Source organism: Cnephaeus nilssonii, assembly GCF_951640355.1.
Source record: "Cnephaeus nilssonii genome assembly, chromosome: 13".
Lineage (NCBI taxonomy): Eukaryota > Metazoa > Chordata > Mammalia > Chiroptera > Vespertilionidae > Cnephaeus > Cnephaeus nilssonii.
In genome coordinates, this window is record NC_137084.1 from 27,629,499 (window position 1) to 27,652,193 (window position 22,695).

The 22,695-nt window shown below is 40.6% G+C and overlaps 1 protein-coding gene across 1 annotated transcript in view; it reads right to left on the reverse strand.

Moving 5' to 3' along the window:
• NELL1 (neural EGFL like 1) overlaps positions 1–22,695 on the reverse strand; it is a gene marked incomplete at its 3' end in the record, with an annotated part of 683,686 nt that overhangs the window by 17,626 nt on the left and 643,365 nt on the right. The window contains exon 15 of the mRNA XM_079788062.1: positions 2,528–2,721. Within this exon, the coding sequence (XP_079644188.1) occupies positions 2,528–2,721 (194 nt within the window). The remainder of the gene's footprint in view (positions 1–2,527; positions 2,722–22,695) is intronic.

Here is a 22,695-nt window from a genome sequence, read left to right on the forward strand (position 1 = left end):
CCCGAGCGGGCACCCAATCGGGTGGGGCTGGCCGGCAAGCTGCTCACAGCCCCTTGCCCTCAAGCGGGCACCCCACTCCGATTGGGGGTGGGGGCGGCCGGCAAACTGGCCACGGCCCCTCGCCCCAGCCAGCCCACCCCCTATGGTCCCCATCAGGGTGGGTCGGCTGGACCCCACCAGTGCACGAATTCGTGCACTGGGCCTCTAGTGTTCAATAATAGTGTAATCACTATGTATGGTGTCAGATGAGTTCTAGACTTACCAGGGCAATCACTTCATAAGTTATAAAGTTATATAAATGTTAAATCACTATGTTATATACCTGAATCTAATATAGTATTGCATGTAAACTGTAATTGAAATTTAAAAAAAATAAGAATGGAACACCTTCAACTATAAATAATGGAAACAAACAAGAAGGGTCACAAATAAATTCTTTTTTTGATGATTACTTATACAATTTGATTTAAGGGTCTTTATTCAGCTCATTAAATAAGACCTTCTTCATCCTCCACAACCTCCTGAAAGATATACTATTAATGAATAATAAATCCAATTAGGAAGAAAAAAGATGTATGAAAAGAAGTCTGCCCAGTACTTTATAAAGGAGACAGTGGTGATGGGGTTGGCACTATATTAACAAAATAAGATAAAAAATACTGTGTATCTCCTGTGGCAACTTCAGTCTAATTCTCTTAAGACTTAAAAGGAACTTTATGAGTGAAAATTAAAATCAATCAACTTAGGCTGGTTGGGTTGTTAGCACAGTTAATGAAGCTTTGGAAAGCTGTAAATGATTGGTAAGTCCCATGCTTTATCATGGGCTTAAATAAAACCAAAACTGAAAAAGAAATGTTAGTTTTACCCTAGTCAAGATTCAACTAAAATGTTTTGCCTATTCCAGGGCATGGGGATCTACAGAGCCTCAAATAAATATGGGGTCAGGTTGTGATAACCCTCCAAAGTTCAGAAAAACAATATTTTCTGGAAAAGTACTAGAAGAGGAAATTTTCTACGTTTTGCTTGCAGAATGGAGACCTAAGTGCCAACCTCTTCCATAAGCCCTTCTCAACTCTTCTAACCCACAAGGAGCTTCTCTTCGCTTAAAAACTTTTTCCCTTTGAGTCAATGCCACATGGTTTAATATTTGTACTTAATAACTTGAAAACTTCTTGAGGGAATGTCCCACACATTCATTAACTTAGTACTGAGTTGGGAGTTTGCGCTCAGGCAAGTTGGGTTGACTGATTGCTTAATTGGTTTCACGTGTGCCAATTACATCACCATATCATCTGTAGAGTGTTACAGGACATAGGGCAAGATGAGAAAACTATGAAATGGGGGGCAAGCAAGTGGAATTCAACTCCCAGCTTAAACATTTATGTCTTGTGATATTTAGGACATTATCTGCCCTATGACTTAGAAACTCAGTTTCCCCACCTTTCAAAATTGAGCTATATTAAACGTGATACTGTTTTTAAATTACAGATTGCTTGGAACATGGGAGGTGCTCCATAGGTGGGGGGTAGTAGACCTAAGTTTGGATGTACTAAACTAGGTTTATTAATAAAGGGGAAAATGGGTGTTGTGGGTAATGATCTAAAGACTTGATAATATAGGTCTCCTAAGTAGGTGCTCCAGGTCTCTTGGAGATATGACCAACCAGAAGGCAAGTAAAAGAATTGCAGTTTTTTCCAAGGTCTTTTTAAACGGTTTTTAGGGAGCACTCGGAATTTCTCAGGAGACCAGCTCTCTGAGGCTACTCAGCAAGTAATTTCTTGTGGTTCCCATGCCCATAAAGCCCAAGATTAAACAGCCTCATCCCAAAAGTCATAACTATACAATGAAAGAGCTACAGCAAAGCACTATCAAAGGAAACTGAATCGGCAAGATCAACAAAAGCTGAAATAACGCACAAGGAAATCGAACACTTGATAGGCCCATTTTGCAAAAGCATAAAGCAAAACCAGTCGATGACAGAATTTTATTTCCATAAGCATTAAAGTCACTTCCGAACAACTTAATGTAAGGAGCAGCCTGGCGCTGAGAACAACAAAGAATGTATCATTTAAGAGGAGGCCTCCATATTATCATTATCATTTGTTCAGCATGGAGGTTGGCCTGTCTCTGACCACTGGAGGCAGGTCTCTGAGCCTTGCTTTTCTGGATAATGTCACCACAGGAAGGAGCAAGTTCATACAGGTGATCATTTAAGGCAAAGACTAGTTCTTATTAGCAAGTTTGTATACGTGTGGGATGAGGGCTCATTAAAGCTCTCAGCCGACCAACCTGAAAGGCACTGCAGGCCCTCAGTGGGAGGACTAACTGGCTTCTCGGCCCTGCAGCCCCTTCTCAAACTCACACCTCACTTTTCACTAAGAGCAGGTATGCCTGCCACCCAGCATCATCATTAGCTGTCGGGTAGATTAGAACCACAGGACGCCCATGGGTCAACAGGCTGGGGGAAGAGGTGGGGAGGAAGAGCAAAAAGCACCATCACAAGTTCTGCAGTATGCATCAACCTTACCTTGCAGGAGCAGACAGAACACCTATCTTCTTTCAGGGTCCACACCTGCCCATTGCGCTTCACTCCTCCTCCGTGGGGGCAGTCACCAGAGCAGGAGGGCCCAGAGGGACAGAGGCAGTCGAAGCCCCCTGCCAGGTTGATACAGGCAGAATCGTTCCAGCAGGTATGGGTTCGTAAGGCACATTCATCAATGTCTGCAACAAAGGAAGCACAGAGTTTTGAATCCAGCCAATTATTAGAAAATACTAATCACTTACAATAGCATCAATTAACAGTACTGAGCATTTACCTTGTGCCAGGTACTATGCCAAGCTGCTCACATGCATAATCTCGTTTGTGCTGCCAGGCAGCTTTGTGTTGGAGGATCTGTTCTTGCCTCTATTTTGCAAATAATGGAGCTGAGGTTCATCACAGAAGTTAATTATCATTCCCACTGTCATTTAGCTAATAAGTGGCAGGTCTGAGATTCGAACTCACAACTATTGCACTCCAATTACTAAATAATCTGATAGCAGCTCTGTATTAACTTTAGAATAGTCTCAAGAACTATACCATCCTTAACAGTGTAGATGCACCCTATGGGGATCTGGGTCTTTTAGCAAAGGTGTGAATAGATTGATTACACCTGAGTAGGAACAAGTAGGTAATTAGGGCAACCCTGAATCTGTTGGACTTCAGGCAGATCCTGGGGCCAGGATGAAAGAAGGAATAGTTATTGGGAGGAGCTTTCCTAATCAAGCCTCACCGTCCTAATGGCCAGCAGCATGTTACCAAATGAGAAAACATCTCAGAGCTACCGCTACCTTAGGGTATAGTGTGGATGGCGATGAAAGACACACATTTATTTTGCTTGTTTTCATTGATATCCAGATATGGAAAGAAAACATAAATCCAGTCAGCCCTCCCTGATATTCAAAGCTCAGGTGACCTTAACAACAATCCAGGGAGTTGTTCAGCCCCAGCAGGCAATCTATTACCTCATAAGGCAGCCAATTCCATCACTGAATTACTGTTACAAATGTCTTCCTTAAGTTGAAATGAAATATATTAAGCAGTAGCTTCTACTTCTTGGTACTAGTTCTGAGACCATCCAAGGCAAGTCTTTTTCTTATTTATGACAATATTTATACTATTTGAAGACATTGGTCATTTGTCTATCAGAGTATACTACTCCATTGATCAGTCTACTGTCATGCCCTTCAAATATTCTTCAGATGACAACATTGATTCCAACAAATTGTTGCCAAAAGTTTGCTATGCATAAGATTCTTTGCATATAAGACATTGTCCTCATGAGATGATAAGGAGAAACACAAGTTAGAATAAGAACAATGTAAATTAACTTATTCTACATTCCAAATATCATGTTAAATATGTATAAGGTTGCAAGCACTTGATTATGGACTAAATTAAAAAAAATTGTTAGGGTCACCAAAGGAGGGATGCTTGAGGCCAAAGTGGTAAGGGATTATAAATTTATTAGGTCATCTGGATAGCAGATGGGCTGAGCCCCAAAATGGCACCAGCCCCCAAAGATGGGAAGTCAGAGGTTTTAGAAGTCCTCTAGGCAGGCTTTTTCTGGGCAGAGAATTCTCTGTGCAAGTCCAGATTCTGGAAACTCTGGAGGCGAGAGATTATGGTCTTAGCAAGTGGAATGTGGTCTAAGCAAGTGGAATATCCCTTGTGAAGTGGCCTAAAGGTCAGTTCCCAGGGGAGGGAGTATCAATTCAATTATTTGATCAGACCTAACAATTGGCATTTTCCCCTAAAGTGCTCAAAGCAATAAAATGCTCAAAAGCATAAAATAAATGTAACTGCTACCACTTTTTATATATTGCTTCAAAGTATTTTAAAACCTTTTTTTTTCTCATGAATTATGCCATATAATTAATTGCAAGATGAAATAGTTATTCACATGTTACAAAAGAAGAAACTAATGTGCAGAGATGACTGAGTGGTCACACAGCTAGTACACGTCAGAGCAAGGATTGTGTCCTGGAGCTTCTGATGGGTGCACTAGAGTTCTTCCCACTATACCATGTCAACTCAAGATCCCAAAGTCTGTGCCATCTTTCAGTATACTATAATATTCGGTGGTTTGTCTACTTTCAATGATTTACCCTCTGGGCATTGCAACCCATTTTCAAGGGTAAGATCTTATGTGAATCTTCCTTACTATTTTTAGTTAAAATTTTGAGAATGATACAATTAGTCAAAGTTTGCTAGAATTTTGAATCTACCGCAACTTAAAAATAACGGAGAGAAATGACCTGTCTTTTCTGCCTGAATGCATGCACTGTATTGGTATAGTACTTGGCTTCACAGCACAGGTACAAAGTAGATGCTAAGGAATTTCAATAATATTTTTAGAAGCTAATTCATTCTGAGGTTTACTTTTTTATTTTGTCCCACCAACTGTAGCCTGAGTCAAGACATTTAGTTAATGAATAATGATTTATTCTTTGAAAACTGTGGAGATAATCCCAAATTAAGATGCCTAGATTCTAGGTTAACTACAATCAGACCTCAATTACTCCTCATTATTCCTGGTCATGCCCATGTCATTGCCAAAGCATTTTACTAGATGACATTCCTGCCTAAAACCTCTCTCATCTTCCACTACTCCAAATCCTCCTAACTAAAAAGTGTGGGAGTCATATTTGAAAACAAGATCTTTCATTTAATTGAGTGCATACTATGTACAAGTCATTTGAATTATCGCACTGTATGTTCTTTTTTTTTCTCTCATTAAGGAAATATGTTTTTATTTCATTTGCAAAAGTATTACATAGTTGTAATAATCCAGACTAAAAATTTCATCGTACTAATAACACCATTTGGCCAAAGATATTATAATGTTAGACTAATGAGGAGTTGGTTGGTGTTACTTTTTGGAATATAGTGACATTTGTTTTGAATCCCTGTGGACAGGTCCTTATTAAAAAACAAAAAAATTAGTCAGCTATTGATAAAAAGAGCATGTTTGATTGAATTAAATTCCTGTGCATAGGAGTTAACTGATTATTAAAAATTGCTTTTGTTGTTTATCTGATTTTAGGTGATGAGTCATAGGTTTCTTTAGTGTCTATTTCATCAGGAAGCCTGGGGCAGATACTACCATGGAATTGGTGTTCAAAGAAAAATCAATTTAAGTACCTATTCTATCTTGGCACTTTTTAAAAGTCAGATTTCTTAACATTTGCTCAGTGCCTGTAGTAGACATTTCTAATTTAAAAGGTCACATTTGCTACTTTATTTTCCTAGTAGAACATTATAATCTTCTGTAAATGGGTGATACTATATCAATATTTTATTTTGCCTGGAGTAGATATTAAATGTGTTATAAGAGTTACATATTTTAGTTTTCATGTTTTTACTTTTTTAAAAGAGATCTTTATTAAGTGGCTTCTTTGTCATATAATTTTAAAGTCAAATTTATTTTAAGGCAAGCCTTTCTGCAAGCTAAAAGAGAAGGGAAATGTAGGTTAAAAAGGTGAAATAGCATTATTAATTTATTTGAAATTATAACTGCTACAACTTAGATTGTTCTGAAAGTTTATTACTAAAATTTAAAAATCAAATTGTTTAAACAAAAATAGCTATTCATTCAGCAGTCATGATAAAATTTAGAACTGTAGTCATTTTTTAACTGATCTCTATTTAACCCATGTAAGCTTTCTTCTGACCAGCTGGCTACAAATTTTGGGGTTTCTTTCTAATTTGTGAGGGAATTAGTACATTAAAGCCTATTTATTCGTGTGTTTTTAAATTATTATTTCATATATATTTTTTAGCTTTTTATTTAAATACAGCCAATTCTTAGAGATCTAATAATTACTTTAGTGAGAATTATCAAATATCACATGATTTCACTTATTTTTGGAATCTAATGAACAAAATGAATTGATCAACAATATAAGATCCGAAGCATGGAGGCATGGAACAAATTGACATACCTTGATGTGGGGATGGGGGAATGAGAAGAGACAAACCAAAGAACTTATATAGTTACTAGAGGCCCAGTGCACGAAATTCGTGCATGGGAGGGGGGTGGTCCTCAGCCTGGCCTGCACCCTTTCCAATCCAGGACCCCTCAAGGGATGTCCAACTGCCAGTTTAGGCCCGATCCCACAGGCCTAAACCAGCAATCTGACATCCTTCTCGCCATCTGGGACTGCTGGCTCCTAACCGCTCACCTGCCTGCCTGCTTGATCGCTCTTAACCACCCTGCCTGCTGGCCTGCTCGCCCCCAACTGCCCCCCACCAACTGCCCTTCTCACCCCCTACTGCCCTCCCTGCCAGCCTGCTCGCCCCCAACTGCCCTCCCCTCCTGGCCTGATTGCCCCTAACCACCTCTGCCTCAGCCCAGCCACCATGGCTTTGTCCAGAAGGATGTCAGGAAGGTCTCCTGTTCTAATTAGCATATTACCCTTTTATAAGTATAGATATGCATAGCCCATGGACACAGGAAACAGGGTAGTGAAGACCTGGGAGTGTGTGTAGAGGCTGGAAGGAAGGGGATAAATGGGGAAAATGGGAGACATCTGTAATATTATCAACAATAAAATTTATCTATTATATAAAAAGCCTGTGGTTGTCACGCCATCATGCCATAATGACCAATCAGCAGGAGGCTGCGTGCATGGAGAGGCACACGTGGGTGGGTGGGGACTTGACTCTGGAGGACTTGACCGGAGGCGCAGGTGGATTTCTGGGTCCTGCCGAGCTGCGGGACTCTGGGTCCTGGGTCTCACATAATTTTGCGTGCTGAGCCCCTAATATATATATATATATATATATATATATATATATATATACACACACACACACACACACACACACAGAAGGCAACACTTCTAGGGGAAAAAATACACTATATGTTATTGATCATATTATTGAGCCTCTCTGACCCCCATTTATCTATTGTATAAAAAAACCATATCTACTTAATCTAAGATTGTTTGAAAATAAAAATGTAGATAACATAATAAAGAATAAATCTTTGGTTTTTGATTTATTAAATACAAATATTTAAGACAAAGTTCAAGCCCCACTTCCTCAGCTAAGTATCTCACAACATGAAGCCAATTCATAGTAACCATTCACATCTTCTGAACTCCCACTGTAATAGCATTAAGTGGAATAATACTAAAGTGATCCATTTGCATTATTCTCACTCCCAGTTTTTGCTGAAAGAAACAAACTATTCAATTTTATACTTCTCTCATCACATTTATAGTTGAGCTTACATATTTAGGAGATACAGATAGAGAGTAAATTGATAGCTATACCAATGGCTCATTACATACATAATCATAAAAAATAAAATTCAGATTTCCTCAAACTCTGTGTTAGCTCAGATCAACATTCTTAACACTGGGACTATTTCATTAGCCTCCTTTCTGGTCTCCCTGATTTTAGTCACTTCTCACTCTAATTATGGGAGTTTCAATTGTGGGCCCAATCAAAAGCATTTAGGGAACCTTGAAAAAGTACTGGTGGACAGTTCCCACTACTACAGAATGATTTAACTGGTATAAAGTAGCATGCAGACATCTTGGCTCTGTTCATCCAAATGAGGATCATTGCTCTAAACACCTTCCACATGGGAGTGGTGTTTGTTCTAAAAGCAAAAGCAAATGTGTCCACGTCACTCCTTTGCTGAACACCTCTCAGTGGTTCTCTGGAGCTTAGAATAAAAGGTTCAAACTCCTAGCATATCCCATAAGCCCCAATCTTACATTTTAATGGTTACCTTCTACCTTTCCCCCTTTCCACTCAAAAGCCATAGTTGATACACGGATCATGTTGTTTCCTCAGTCTGTGACCTAGAACATGCCTTTTCTTATTTGAGTACCCTCCCCTTTCCTAACTCTACTTTTTCTCAGCCTATTTGGAATGGGGTGGAGTATAAGTTAATTCATTGAAAAGGTAAGCACTTCCCTTCCTGTGCTATCTTAACTCCCATGTATTTATTAAAATTGTGATCAGATATCACAACCCCTCATTCTGCAAGACAGTCACTATTCACATTTTGCTTTATCTGTACGTCATATACCATGCTCTTCTTGCATTCATCTCTTAGGGGTTACATGTTTAATATATCCACCTCCCTAGATAACTAGTGAGCTTATTGAGTGTGGAGACTAAATATTTTCGTTTTTCTCTCCTCAGTGCCAACTACAATGTAATACACTGAGGATGTTTGATGTCTTTATTTAAATTACTTAAATTCAGAAAATTTACAGACGGACACTATTATAGAGCCTACTTTGCCAAAATTCATTCTCTGGGTTGTTCGCTAAGCCTAAGACATAACCACAACCCTCTTCTTCAGGGAATACATTTAATTGCAAGTTTTTGTGTGGAAAAGACCTTGGGTCTGGTTCAAAGTATGATAAACACAGCAAAATAGGAACCACACTCAAATAGCAAGGCAACGTACCCTCCTCCCTCCCATCCTAGTTTCTTGACAAATGTTTGAATATAAATACAGAAGAAGGCCCATTAACAAATCACTAAATAAATTGTCTGGAAGAGTAACAGATCCACAAACAGTGGCTACAGAAGGATATTTAATTTATGGTCTCCTCTAAAATCTCTAAAGTGGCATTTAATGACCAACTATAGTATGCTTTTTCAACATTTTGCATCACAAAGTTGCACACATATTGGCAGTGCTTTCCTCTCATAAATTAAGAAACCTGAGCATAAAGATGAACACCCCTAGTGTGAGCACTGAAAACAAGGTGCAAAACCTGGATTTGCTTTTGTTGTTCCAGAATCAAAGGATTTCAGACTTGAATATAGGACCACATTGCCTGCAAAGCTCCATGTAATTGCTATACTTATGACACAGAAATCTCATTCTGCTTCTATGCAATTTAACAGATTTATGGAAAGCCAGATGTTAGCAATTATGGAAACTGACATTATTCATATTCTTGGTAATACAGACCTGTTTGCTCTGCACAAAACTAACTTAATCTATTATACATGTCCCAAGGCATCCAAAGGGAGGAGGCACCCTATTTACATATAGCAACTGTTCTCTGCTGAGCAAACAAAAAGACATTCACCCATGATATTTACCCACATCATCAGACCAATGACAAAGAGGTGATGAAACAAAAATCAGGCAACATATTCCACACTCAAATCTATAATCATTAAAGTATACTTGGGGGAGATCCAAGATGGCAGCATAGGTAAAAACCTATACTTGCTGCCTCTCACAAGCACATCAAAATTACAACTGAAAGGCAGAACAACTACCACCCAGAACCACGGGAAAGCTGGCTGAGTGGAAGTTCCACAACTAGAGAGGTGAAGAAAGCACACTGAGACTGGTAAGCAGTGTGGAGGTGCAGAAAGTGCTGGCCCCTTGATGTGCTGCTCTTTTAATCAGGAGAGAGATACAAGCTCCCAACTGCTCTAAACTCCAGTTCCAGGTGAGACTCTGGGGGACCCCGACACATACAGGGAGAAACTGGACTGTCTGGCATTGGGACAGGAACGTGAGGGCGGCTTTCTCTCAGAGGTGCTCGCAGTGATCATTGTTCCTGCACGGGGGCGTGGGATGCGGAGACCGGAGACCTCTCTGGTGCAGGGCTGACTGGCAGCCATTGCTATTTGCTCCACCCTGGTGATTCCCAGAGACCCCACCCCACCCAATTTACAACCCCACCCAAGCTGGGTGCATTGGCTTTTGCATATGAATGGCCTGTCCTTTTTCTGCCTAAAACCTGTCAAACCACAGCTGGATCAGAGAGCCCCAGAGCTTCCAAAAGAAGGCCCAAGACCTGGCAGCAGCAGCCTGCCTTGCTTCACAGCTGGGCCTCGTCTGGGCACTTCCAAACCCCATACAAAGAGCAGGAATCTGCAGATGTCTCTGTAGCTCCTGCTGGGCGGCCCCAGACAGTGGCTGACCATGCACCTCCTTGAAGATCCAAGAGCCAGTGTACCCAGTGGTCAGAGTGAGGCCATACTGGACTACAGCTCTTCACATTCCTTAAGAGACACACTCAAGGGGAAGACTCAGTGAGCACCAAAGCCCCACTGAAGCAAGTCCTGCCCCATTAGGGTGTCTCCTGTGCAACTGATCTTTCAGTGTAGACACAGTTGGTCATCACAGCCAATTGTCCTGGAGGTCAATTCCTCCCAGTGATACCAACAGCAATCAAGGGTTGACTACAACAAGACTGTGCAAACAGCCCACAAAGGGATGCACCAAGATCGTCCACCTCAGGTGACTGGGGAGGCTGAGCCACTGGGCCCTATAGGACACCTACCATACAAGGCCACTCTATCAACTCAAGGAGACTTAGCAGCCACCCAGTACATAGAAACAAACATAGGGAAGCAGCCAAAATGTGGAGACAAAGGAACAAGTCACAAATGAAAGAAATGGATGAAAGCAAAATACTGGATATAGAGTTCAAAACCACAGTTATAAGGTTACTCAGGAATCTTCTAGAAACCTCCGAGAAATTTAGTGAGACCCTCAAGGATATGAAAAAGGACCAATCAGAAATTAAGCATACACTGACTGAAATAAAGAATAATATACAGAGATTCAACAGCAGGTTAGAGGATCCCAAGAATCAAGTCAAAGATTTGAAATATGAAGAAGCAAAATACACACAACCAGAAAAGCAAAAAGAAAAAAGAATCCAAAAATATGAAGGTAGTGTAAGGAACCTCTGGGACAACTTTAAGCATACCAATATCCTAATTATGGGGGTGCCGGAAGAAGAGAGAGAGCAAGATATTGAAAACCTATTTGAAGAAATAATGACAAAAAACTCCCCCTACTTGGTGAAAGAAATAGACTTAAAAGTCCAGGAAGCACAGAGAACCCCAAACAAGAGGAATCCAAAGAGGATCACACAAGACACATCATAATTAAAATGGCAAAGGGAAAAAACAAATAGAGAATATTAAAAGCAGCAAGAGAAAAACAGTTAGTTACCTACAAGAGAGTACCCATATGACTGTCAGCTGATTTCTCAACAGAAACTTGCAGGCCAGAAGGGAGTGGCAAGAAATATACAAAGTGATGAATAGCAAGAACCTACAACCAAGATTACTCTTCTCAGCAAAGCTATCATTTAGAATTGAAGGTCAGATGAAGAGCTTCACAGATAAGAAAAAGCTAAACGAGTTCATCACCACCAAACCAGTATTGTATGAAATGCTGAAGGGTATTCTCTAAGAAGAAGAAAAAGGTAAAGATAAAAAATTATGAACAACAAAGTGACAACAAATACATATCTATCAACAAGTGAATCTAAAAATCAAATGAATAAAAAACCTGATGAACAGAACAGACTGGTGAATGTAATAGAATCAGGGGCATGGAAAGGGAGCAGACTGACAATTCTCGGGGGAAGGGGTTGTGGCATGGTGTGGGAAGAGATTAGACAAAGAGCCTACACCTATGGACGAGGTCAGTGGGGAAGGCCTAGAGTGGGGTGAGAACCGGGTGGAGGGGAGCTATGGGGGCAAAAAAGAGGAACATCTGTAATAATCTGAACAATAAAGATTAAAAAAAAGAAAAGCTTAAAAAAAAGTATACTTGTTTGTTTTTTTCTTATTGTAAGTCATGGTTTTCTGTAATTTTCTTGTTTTTCACTTTGTACATTCACTATTTAAATGGTCCATGCTCTGATAAAGTTTTTTCAATAAAATTCCACTGCTAAGCTTACATTAGAGTTAATTTTCTTGCATTGACATTTTCACAATTTCTGAAAGCTATCATTGTACTCAATTTTGCTTTTTAAAAAGTCTGTTTGTGCCTAAGACTAGTTGATCTGCTTTGTTCTTTAATTTGAGGTTCTTAGATTACTTGAGCATGTAAGAAAATACAATTCAGAAATATTTATACCAGCAGCAAGTTAACCAATCCCAGCCTAGCCCCAAACAATCTTCCCACCCTTCAAGGAAAAAAAAAAGTGGCTTTGCAGAAATTTGAATAACATAACAACTAGAATGGTACCTGCCTCAGGAGCTGAAACTTCTACAAGTTCATTTCAGAAATCCAGGGAAACATTTTTTCCTCCAAGTGGTTTGGTAGCGGTTAGGTAGGTTAGGTCAAATGAGAGAACTTTTTTTATTACCCCCTTTCCTTTCTCTTGAGTACTTTTTACAACACATCTAGTATTACTTTCAAACTCAAAATAGGTGATATATCTGAAAACAAAATTGAACGTGGGGTTTGAATATACAGCTGTGTGTTCTGACTTGGAAAGCATTATCAGACATTAGTAGCTTAGAAATGAGCACAGAGCTGGGGGGCTTAGAAATGATAAACAAGACAGAGCACAGAGGCCTCTCCCACAGCTAAAGCAGTACTGTTTCCTTTCCTGGCAGAGAGAAAATTACAGGAAAAAATATACACAGGCTGCACATGAGCAAAGTTAAGTGAAAGAAACAAGTAGAAATTCTGAGGTCTGGCGGGGCTTGCAAAATGCAAGGCTAATGAAATTTCAAGCTGCTGAGTATGTTTCAGGTCAGAACAAGAGAGGTGATAGCCGCGCTCTATGTGTGCTAGTCTTACACCACTTGACTGTCTTACAAACAGACTATTATGAGTGGGCTGACACACTTTGGATACATCAGAAGAGAGGGGCTCAAACTCATCTTGCTTTAATGACACGTGATGGGTTCTGCCTGAAAAGGCAAAGCCTGGATGATTAGTGAACTACAGCTTCATCTACTTGAGATGCTATTATTGTATCTCTCAGGAGGAAGGTCCAATGCCCTTCCAGTGTTAACTCTGCAGCTACTGCCTCCAGTCTCTCTGGAGTAGGAAGAAACCCTGTCCCATGGCCTTCCTCTTATTGCCTAGTGTGTAATTTTGTTATTCTCCAGTGAGTTATCCCCTTTTCCTGTAACCGAGTAGACTTTCTTGGGCAAAGAAAAAAAGAAAACACCTTGCTTAGGCTCACTCTTTTTTCCCCTTTTTTTAATATATATTTTTGTTGATTTCAGAGAAGAAAGGAAAGGGAGAGAGAGAGAGAAACATCAATGATGAGAGAGAATCATTGATCAACTGCCTCCTGCATGCCCCCCATTGGAGATGGAGCCCAAAACCCAGGCATGTGTCCTGACCGGGAATTAAACCATGACAACCTGGTTCATAGGTCAATGTGCAACTACTGAGCCACACTGGCCGGGCTTGGGCTCACTCTTACCTGATCCACTCCCTAGATGCAGGTCTTATTTCCAGTGTCGACAACTAGCATCTATCCACATGGATGTGTCTATCCTCTAATAAGTGTTTGTGACCCTCTCTTCAAAGCCCAAATCCTTCTCATGACCATTAGTTTGCACAGTCAGCACCCATCACTTAACATATATTGTTATTAATTATTTCAGCCTAAAAGCTGGCTTCTTGACCCTTCCAGGATATAAAACTGCCCTATTTATCCTCTTATTTCTTCATTCATCCAGTCACAAGTAACCAATCACCAGTCAATTAACTATGCATATATTTATTGAACATCTACTCTGTCTTAGACATTGTGCTATGGACTGGGGATAAAATGGGCAAAGAATACAGACATGATCCTTTAAGTATGTACCATATAGTCTTCTCCCATTTTTTTATGTTAGTAACATTTCCTAAGGTTCCATCTCTGGTTGTGGGTTCATTTCTCCTCAGAGGAGGCAGTGTTACATACCAATTCAAAGCTTAGAGTTGGATCCCAGCTGCTATGGGTGCCAGTTAATGTGACCTGTTAATCCAGTTTGCCTGGGACTGGGGTGGGGGTGTCCCTGAGATAGTGACTTTCACAGCTAAAATCAGGCAAAGGGGACAAATGAGTCAACTGTATCACAGTCCTATCCCTGCAACTTACTGTTTCTATGACAATGGAAAACTTGCCTAATATCTCTGAGCATTGGGCCTATCATCTGAAAAATGTTGATAAAAATCCGCCCCCCCCCCGGGGGTAATCTGGTAATTTCAGTAAGTACATGCGTATCTTATAATAATGGCTCAAAAATGATTAGCTGCTGTTCTTGTTGTTCTTGTCTGTATGGTCTTGTCTGTATACTTTCCCTCTCAGAGAATCACTCATCTCATGAATGCCAAGGTCACACCTCTTCAGGATATCCTCAAATCTGCACCATTAGCCCTGAGCTCTAAGTATGCAGCCAACCCCACTACTGCCTGCTAACTGGGGACTGCCACTTGAATTCTGAATTCCCACACAAATTTTCAGGGATTTGATCAATACTTTGGATAGCCCAACCTAGGAATGCTGACATTCCACCTCTCTCATGAGCCTCAATCAGTAGATCTGGGCTCATATTGCGTGACTCATACTGAAAGAATATAGTTTGTTGACCCTCCATGAACTTGCCTTGGTCACTGACTACATTTTACTGTAGGCTGTACACATTTAGGTGTTTTACTGCAGATGGAGAAAACACTTTCTTCTAGGCAGGAAAGTGAGAGTAAAATAAAAGCAGAGCAGCCTTCTGAATTAACCATTAGTCTACTTTCTGCCATGAGCAAATCATGCTTAAATAGTGATAAAATTTGTTTAAAATCAATTCAATTCTGACCAAGGAGAGAATAAATTTTAAAAAATCTATAAATATAGAAATACTTGGTATCCAAAGAGTATTTTACTGCATAGAAGCTACAGTATTGATGCCAATGATTTTAGATTTATTCATTTTTATAGCTGCTTATAGGTGGGAGGGGGGTTGTATTATTGCTGCATCTGTATCACAGAGAAGTAGGACAGATATGTTTTTATAAACTAATCAATGCCTAACCCTGGGCCATATACATTCTATTGTTATATTCATTGTGTTGATTGACCTCTTTAATAAAATGTCACCCTCAACTGAAAAGAATTATCCCTTCTACTTTTATTTTGTTACTATATATCTTTATGTTGCCTTGTGTGCTTAGCTGTGCACATACTTTTCTATTTTTCTTACTCATTCAAAAGTAATATTCTAGTTTATTTATCTTTGTGTCCCCCACCACACTTTTTTTAAGAGAGAGAGAGAGTGGAAGGGAGGGGTAGAGACAGAGAGAAACATCAATGTGAGAGAGACACATCAATAGGTTGCCTCCTGCACATCCACCAACCAGGACTGGTGATCAAGCCTACAGCCAAGGTACATGCCCTTGACTGGAATCAAACCTAGGACCTTTCTGTCTACAGGGTGATGCTCTGTCCACTGAGTCAAACCAGCTAGGGCTCACCATTCCTTTCACAGTTTATTTCACCTACTAAGAAATGGGAAAACATGTGTTGAATTTGAATCTGGTTGAGCTGGGATTTAAGAAAGAACCCTGTCCTTTGGGTCCTCAGTGTTTTCTTTACATGAGTACTTCTCACCTTTGCAGGACTGAGCTAGAACATGAGTGGTGACAGATGGAGATCAGGGTAGAGGTGAATGGCAGAATCCAGCTTCAGGATAACAAAGAGCTTTCTGAGAATTAAATAGCCTTCTCGGACATTCCATATTTATGGAAACATCCCCAGTCTCTCTTAGCAAGTATTTGCCAGCAGGCGCCAGAGAGAAAGCCCAGCATGGAGCAGCATGGTTTCCTGGTCTGCACTGCAGTGTGGGCAGCGGAATCTTTAGTGACAAATATGCATGGGGAGTCCAGCCAGGGGGAAACCAGAACTAACTATGGTTGTGTCTTTTTTAATACATTTTTATTGATTTCAGAGAGGAAGGGAGAGATGGAGAGAGATAGAAACATCAATGATGAGAGAGAATCATTGATTGGATGCCTCCTACATGCCCTCTACTGGAGATGGAGCCCACAATCTGGGCATGTGCCCTTGACCGGAATCAAACCCTTCAGTCCACAGGCCGATGCTCTATCCACTGAGCCAAACCAGCTAGGGCAGAACTAACTCTGTTTTGACAAATCATTCTCTCAAGCAAGTTGTCAGATGAGAAATAATTTCTTCTCTTTCTCACACGGAGGAAAGATTTTAGGCACACAGAGGTCACCAAGGAACTTCATTTACTACCAGAAACGCCCTGCAACCTATGCAGAAAGCAACAGTGGAAAAACACTGTCAGAGGTGCAATTCTAAAATCATGTCTCAATGGAAATAACATTACAATCCCCAAGAACTCAAAGACCTTCCATGGCTATTATTTATTGTTTCTTCTCACCACTTCATTTTGGCCCCTAGACTTCCAGGAAGTGACAAACCTCTTCCAGAAACTATCCCCGGGTAAGGAGAGTTAGGGCATTGATCAAGAGCAATAATTGGGACTACCTCAGCCAAGAAGGGCAGTCCCTACAGAGAAGAACAAGGAGCTACAAATAAATCTTAATGGGAATCTCATTATCTCAAAGATTTTTTAGCAGGGAAATGACCCAGTTTGAGTTGCTACAAGGTCAGGTATCTAGGGATTGGCAGAAACTTATATTGGAACCCATATTTTACTTATATGTGTCCCCACTAATGGCTTTAGTAAGTCATATCAAAATCTCTCAGCTGTGTGGCAAAGGAAAATTCAGACTGCACTGTTCTTCAAGTTTATGCATCTATAAAATGGGAGATCATAACAAATAGCTGTTATGAGAACTACAGGACAAAATGTTAGCACATACTAGTTTCTTCTTGGTGATGATCACAGTCAATAGCTGGCTAATTCTAATGGCCTCCTTTTTTTTTTTTTTAGAAAGACATTTCAAGCAAAAGGAATCAGAGAACAAATTTGCACAGGTATACAGAAAATCACATCAATACAAGCAGAAGGTAGGACATTTTGTCAGAAACACTACTATATCTATAGAGCTATATTTTATATTAAAAGTAGCTTTATATATATATAAAAGTACCAAAGTGTTTTCATAAAAAAATAAATGTTTCAACAACATTGAGAGACACTAATATTATGAAATAGGACTCACAACTTTCAACTCATCCTAGAATATAGGAATCTTTATAACCTTGTCTCTATGCCCATATTCAGGGTTCTTTTTTGTTGCTTCCCACCCACAACACACCATGTATATCAGGAACTTCATCTGCACTGAATTCTCGCCATCCCTGGGGCACATTCTGATTTCCTTCCTGACTTTGTTCAATCCCAGTGCTATTCCTGCCTGAAATGCTTACCTTAATGCCTGCTTTGCCTTTTCATCTAATAGCCTCAGTGAAAATATATTTTCTGCGAAAAAGTCTCAGATACATTGCCATCCCCACAGGCCTCAACCCCAAGAGGAGTTAGTCACTTTTTTCTTAAAGTCTTTTAGTTTTATTTATTTATGTACCTAGCTGCTCTACAGCTCCACCTGCCCTAATCCCTACCTACCCCTCTTGCCCCATTCTAGACTGAAAGGACATTCTTCTCTGTGTGCCTTAGGCTCCCACATCGACAAACACAGACCAGACCCTCTCAATAAATGCTCGCTGAACAAATGAACGATGACTTTATGCTCACAGTGCTTTGTTTGGTCTGAGTACAGCAGGTTAAAATTCCCTCTTCATAAACCCACAGGTAAATATTTCAGAGCAACATGAGTAACCTCAACTAAAACAAACAAATCAATATTCATTTCAAAGACGTTACAGATAATGATCTTTGAGTTGCTGCAGAGACAGATTTCAAGCCAGAAATCTCTCTAATGAAATACTTGCTTGCACTGTGCTTCAAGGAGGCAGGAGGCTGACAACTACATGGAATTCAATACCAAGAAGCACTCAGTAACAAGAAAGCAGGTACCTCTCCCCTGAGACCGAATTGTAGATCCCTAGGTGGAAAACACGGAGAAATTAGGACAGAGTCCTGACTGGAGACACAGAGTCTGGATCCTGATATTTCAACAGTGGTTTCTACCTCGTTGGGGTCAGTGTCATTCTGAGATCCCAGTGACAATTGGTTCTGCTCCCTCCCAAAGATGCATACACAGGCATATATAGGGCATCCATGGACACTTCTGAAGGCTTTTAAAGAACCCAAGGAAGTGGTTTTCAAATTTGAGTCCACATTAGAATCAGCTGAAGGGGGCTTGTGAAAAAAAACCAACCAACCAACCAACCAACCAACAAACAAACATCTCCAAGCCTGACCCTCAGATTTGCTGATTCAGGAGGTCTGAGGTAGGGTATAGAATTTCTAACAACTTCCCAGGGGATGCTGATGCTGAGGGTCCGAGAATCACACTTTGAGAATTACTGCCTTAAGCTCCACAGAACACTGAGTTCATAGGCACTAATGTTCAGGCAACTATTTTTTTTTTTTTTAGGAATACCCTACTCATTCTGTTGTCACTCAGCTGTAACTGCCAACTATTCAGGAAAAAATTAAAAAAATAAAGTTATTTAAAACCTATAAAGAAGAATTTGCAGGGTATACGCTTCAAGACACTGTGCAGAAAAAAAAAAAATCAATGTGCTTCTATTGTTGCTTGATCTTTCCAAAAAATGTCAAGTTCATAGTGAAAAGGAGGCCTTAAAGCAAACCATAACCACAATGCAAAGCACCTTTTAGGGAAAAATGTCAGTCTTTTCCTGCGTATCAGCCACATTATTCCTCTAGTGTGCAGTCCACCCCTCCAATAAAGCCTTCCTACAGCGCCCATCTCTACTTGCTTCCTTTTCCCAGAACTCCCACTGGGCCTGTTCCCACAATACAAAACTGTCATGAGTGCCTCTGGAGATCGGCTTCAGTCCCCTTTACATCCCTAGAGTCTAAATAAGCAACTGGCTTCCAATTACTGCGTCTGAGTTGCCGTGGCCTGAAATATAACATTAACAAGTCTCCACGTACCACAATGAAAAGGAGAGCAGTTGTCAAAATATTATTAAATAATTAGAGGGTAGGTTGGCAAATGAAAAGGAGACAAAATATCTATTCAAAGGAGAACCACGTTAGTCAAAAACATAGGGACTAACACTACTTAGCTTAGAGACAAAGCAGCTATTCATACCAAAAAAGCCTTTAGAAAAATCACTCAGTACAGTATGGTAGAGTTGAGTGGATTACATTTTCTAATGATTACAGCAAAAATGAAAGTAATAGACAAAAAGTCCCATGTTAATGAGTTCCTTACACCAAAATGAAATGGTAGTGTAAAAATTGCTGGCAATGAAAGGACAAGTAGTGTGCTTAATAACTTTTTGTTGCAGAAAAGCACACACAAAATGTCTTTTGAGCAGCTCATAATTCCATAATACTGAACAAAAAAGGTTCCTAGAAATCCCTAGAGTAGGCTCTATTCATTCATAAGTTTTCAGTTAGTGTATACTGTAGAGTGACAAGTCCAAAAGGTGCCCGCCAGGAAAAAATGGTTTTAAAGCCAAATACATGTGGGACACTAACAATGCATCATAAAGGCTCTGAAACTGCAGTTAATAAACTAGCCAAATTCCATTAATTTAGAATATCCCACATATATTTCCTCATAGAATCCATTGTTGAAAAATACCCCAGCATTAGTGTCCCAAAATCCAGAGTTTAATAAATGCTCTGTTGGAGTCACTGCCCCAGCCGGGCTTTTACCACTGCTGCCGACTATAGGGCAACAAAAGGCTTCAATTAGTCAAAATCACTTGGTTGTTGCTCTCTCTCTGCCAAGCAGAAGCCAGACTCCACTCAAAAATATGTGTCCTGCAGTGCAGAGCTGTGCTTCTGAGTTCCCTGCAGCTGGGGACAGGAGGCAGTGACCACTCAGACCTCAGCGGCCAAGCACAGGTGAGTTAGCTTCCTCACCTGCCTGCCAGGTATGCCTGTCTTTTTGACTCATAAGCTTTTGATCCCCATGATGGTGACTGGACATCATCCAGTAGCAATATCAGACACTCCCATCATCTTGAGGCTACTTTTCCCAGGGAACATGCTGATGCACTCAGGTGACCTCTTAGATGGCCATCAATCCAGGTCATTTGTTCAGTTATGAGATGGCCCCAGAAGGCACGGACATGGAGCAAAACTTGAATTCCTCTGCACACACACACACACACACACACACAAAATAAACTAAATTAAGAGATCAAGCACTTTGTACTAAGGTGTATGTACAAGTACACAATGAAGTAGAAAATTAGGCAATTAGCTGAATAATCATCACTATTTACACCTTAATTTAATCCTTTCATAAGTTATCTCCAGTTAATAAACAACCAGCTGAGGCAATTGTGGGAACAGAAAGATACATGGCTCTTTCACACATGGCTGTGCCACTGGATGTTTCTCTTCATTGGATACCTATCTCACATGGAGGTGTTGGCTCTTGTGTTATCACTGGTACAGCAAGACCTGAGCAGTTAATAAAGAAATATTCTTGTTGCTTTACTGTATATTTCAAAAATCTTAAACATGTATACAGTCCTTAGGAAAGATGTTGAATACCATTTTCTGGAAGAAGAAATCTACATGATCACGCCCGATATACTGAACATCTCCCTGCCTCATTTTCTTTGCCCAATAAACAGATATTATAACAGTTCCCACCTGGTGGCCTTGTTTTGAGGATAAAAAGAATTAGAAAGTGCACAACTCTTAGAAAGTGCCTAGAACATGAAGCCATCGTTCTTTCTTAGCTATCATTAACATTTATTTTTATAACTATTATATACCTAAACCCTCCCATCCTTCAGGTCTAATCATCCCCATGCAGTCTGAAAAGACTGCTCTTTAATTACCTACATATTTTACAAGGTTGACAGTTTTACAGTTAATTACAATTGTATCAGAGTGCTACTGGTCAGTATGTGCATGTTGATTTTTGTCTCCAACTTGGTGTTTTACACTCCCTGAGGGATGAATTCTCTGCATCCTCCATACGATCTAGATTAGTGCTAAGACCACAGCAGATTTATTTTATGGGTAATTCTATCTAATAAAAGAGTAATATGCAATTGACAGTCACTCCAACACACAAGATGGCCACCCCCATGTGGACACAATATGGCCACCACAAGATGGCCTGTAGGGGAGGGCAGTTGTGGGCAATCAGGCCAGCAGGGGAGGGCAGTTAGGGGCAATCGGGCCGGCAGAGGAGCAGTTAGGCATTGATCAGGATGGCAGAGAAGTGGTAAGGGGGTGATCAGGCTGGCAGGCAGAAGCAGTTAGGGGCAATCAGGCAGGCAGACAGGCTGGTGAGTGGTTGGGAGCCAGCATTCCTGGATTGTGAGAGGGATGTCCCAGATTTGAGGGGGTGCAGGCTGGGCTGAGGAACACACCCTCCCCCGTGCACAAATTTCGTGCACTGGGCCTCTAGTATATATATATAACAACTCCATGATGATTATTAAGAGTTTGTTTTAATAGTGTTCTAATTCTCCTCCTCTTTGTTATCACCCACGTTAGTGTACCTGGACTAGACCTGAGGTCTCCTGGCTCCCCATACACAGAGCACTGCTTCAAAGGCCAAACCTGTTCCCCTGCTCCAGGGCTGACCATGACTGCCATTCAAAAGGTATTTGAACAACAGGGGAATTGTCATTGGAAATTTACTGCACAGGGCTGGGTGTGGCTTACAGAATAGACTCTATAGTTAGTTTAATGTCCTGTTAGAATAAGTCCCCCAAATGTCTGGTTTTAGTTCCAAAGTTCAAGTGGAAAACAGCACATAGGCCAGGCTGTGTCAGCTGGATAGGCTGAGGGTGAACAAGAACCGTGGGTTTGTGACTGAGTTTAGTGCAATGAACTCTATTCCAGTATCATTTTGTGAAGTGTTTATCACTGAACTGGAGGGCGTACATTGACTCTCCCTTAGAAGTCCCAGAATATATCCAGTTCATCCTACATGCTGAACATCTCCAGGTGCATGTATGTATGCCTGTACTTGAAGGGGAGCAGAAAGCTCCCAGGGGGTCTCATGGGACAACATCTGCAAAATGTGTTCATGACCACTGTCCCTTTTCTATCACTGGATGTGCTGGGAAGGTACTGACATCAGTGGATAGCCAGATAATGTTATTTTCAAGGCTAAGGTGAGGTCAGATTAACTGTCAAGAACCTACCACCTTGACATCCTGCCCCATCCCCAAAGCCCTGCCCTTGAGTTCAGTGGATAAATGCTCTTAGACCAGACTGGATCGAGTATATCCCCAATGCTCTTAGACCAGACTGGATCGAGTATAGCTCCATCTGGGTCACACTCATTTTCTCTCATTCTATCCTTGCCTTATCTCATTGACTTCCAGCTGCTCTATGTAGAGTAC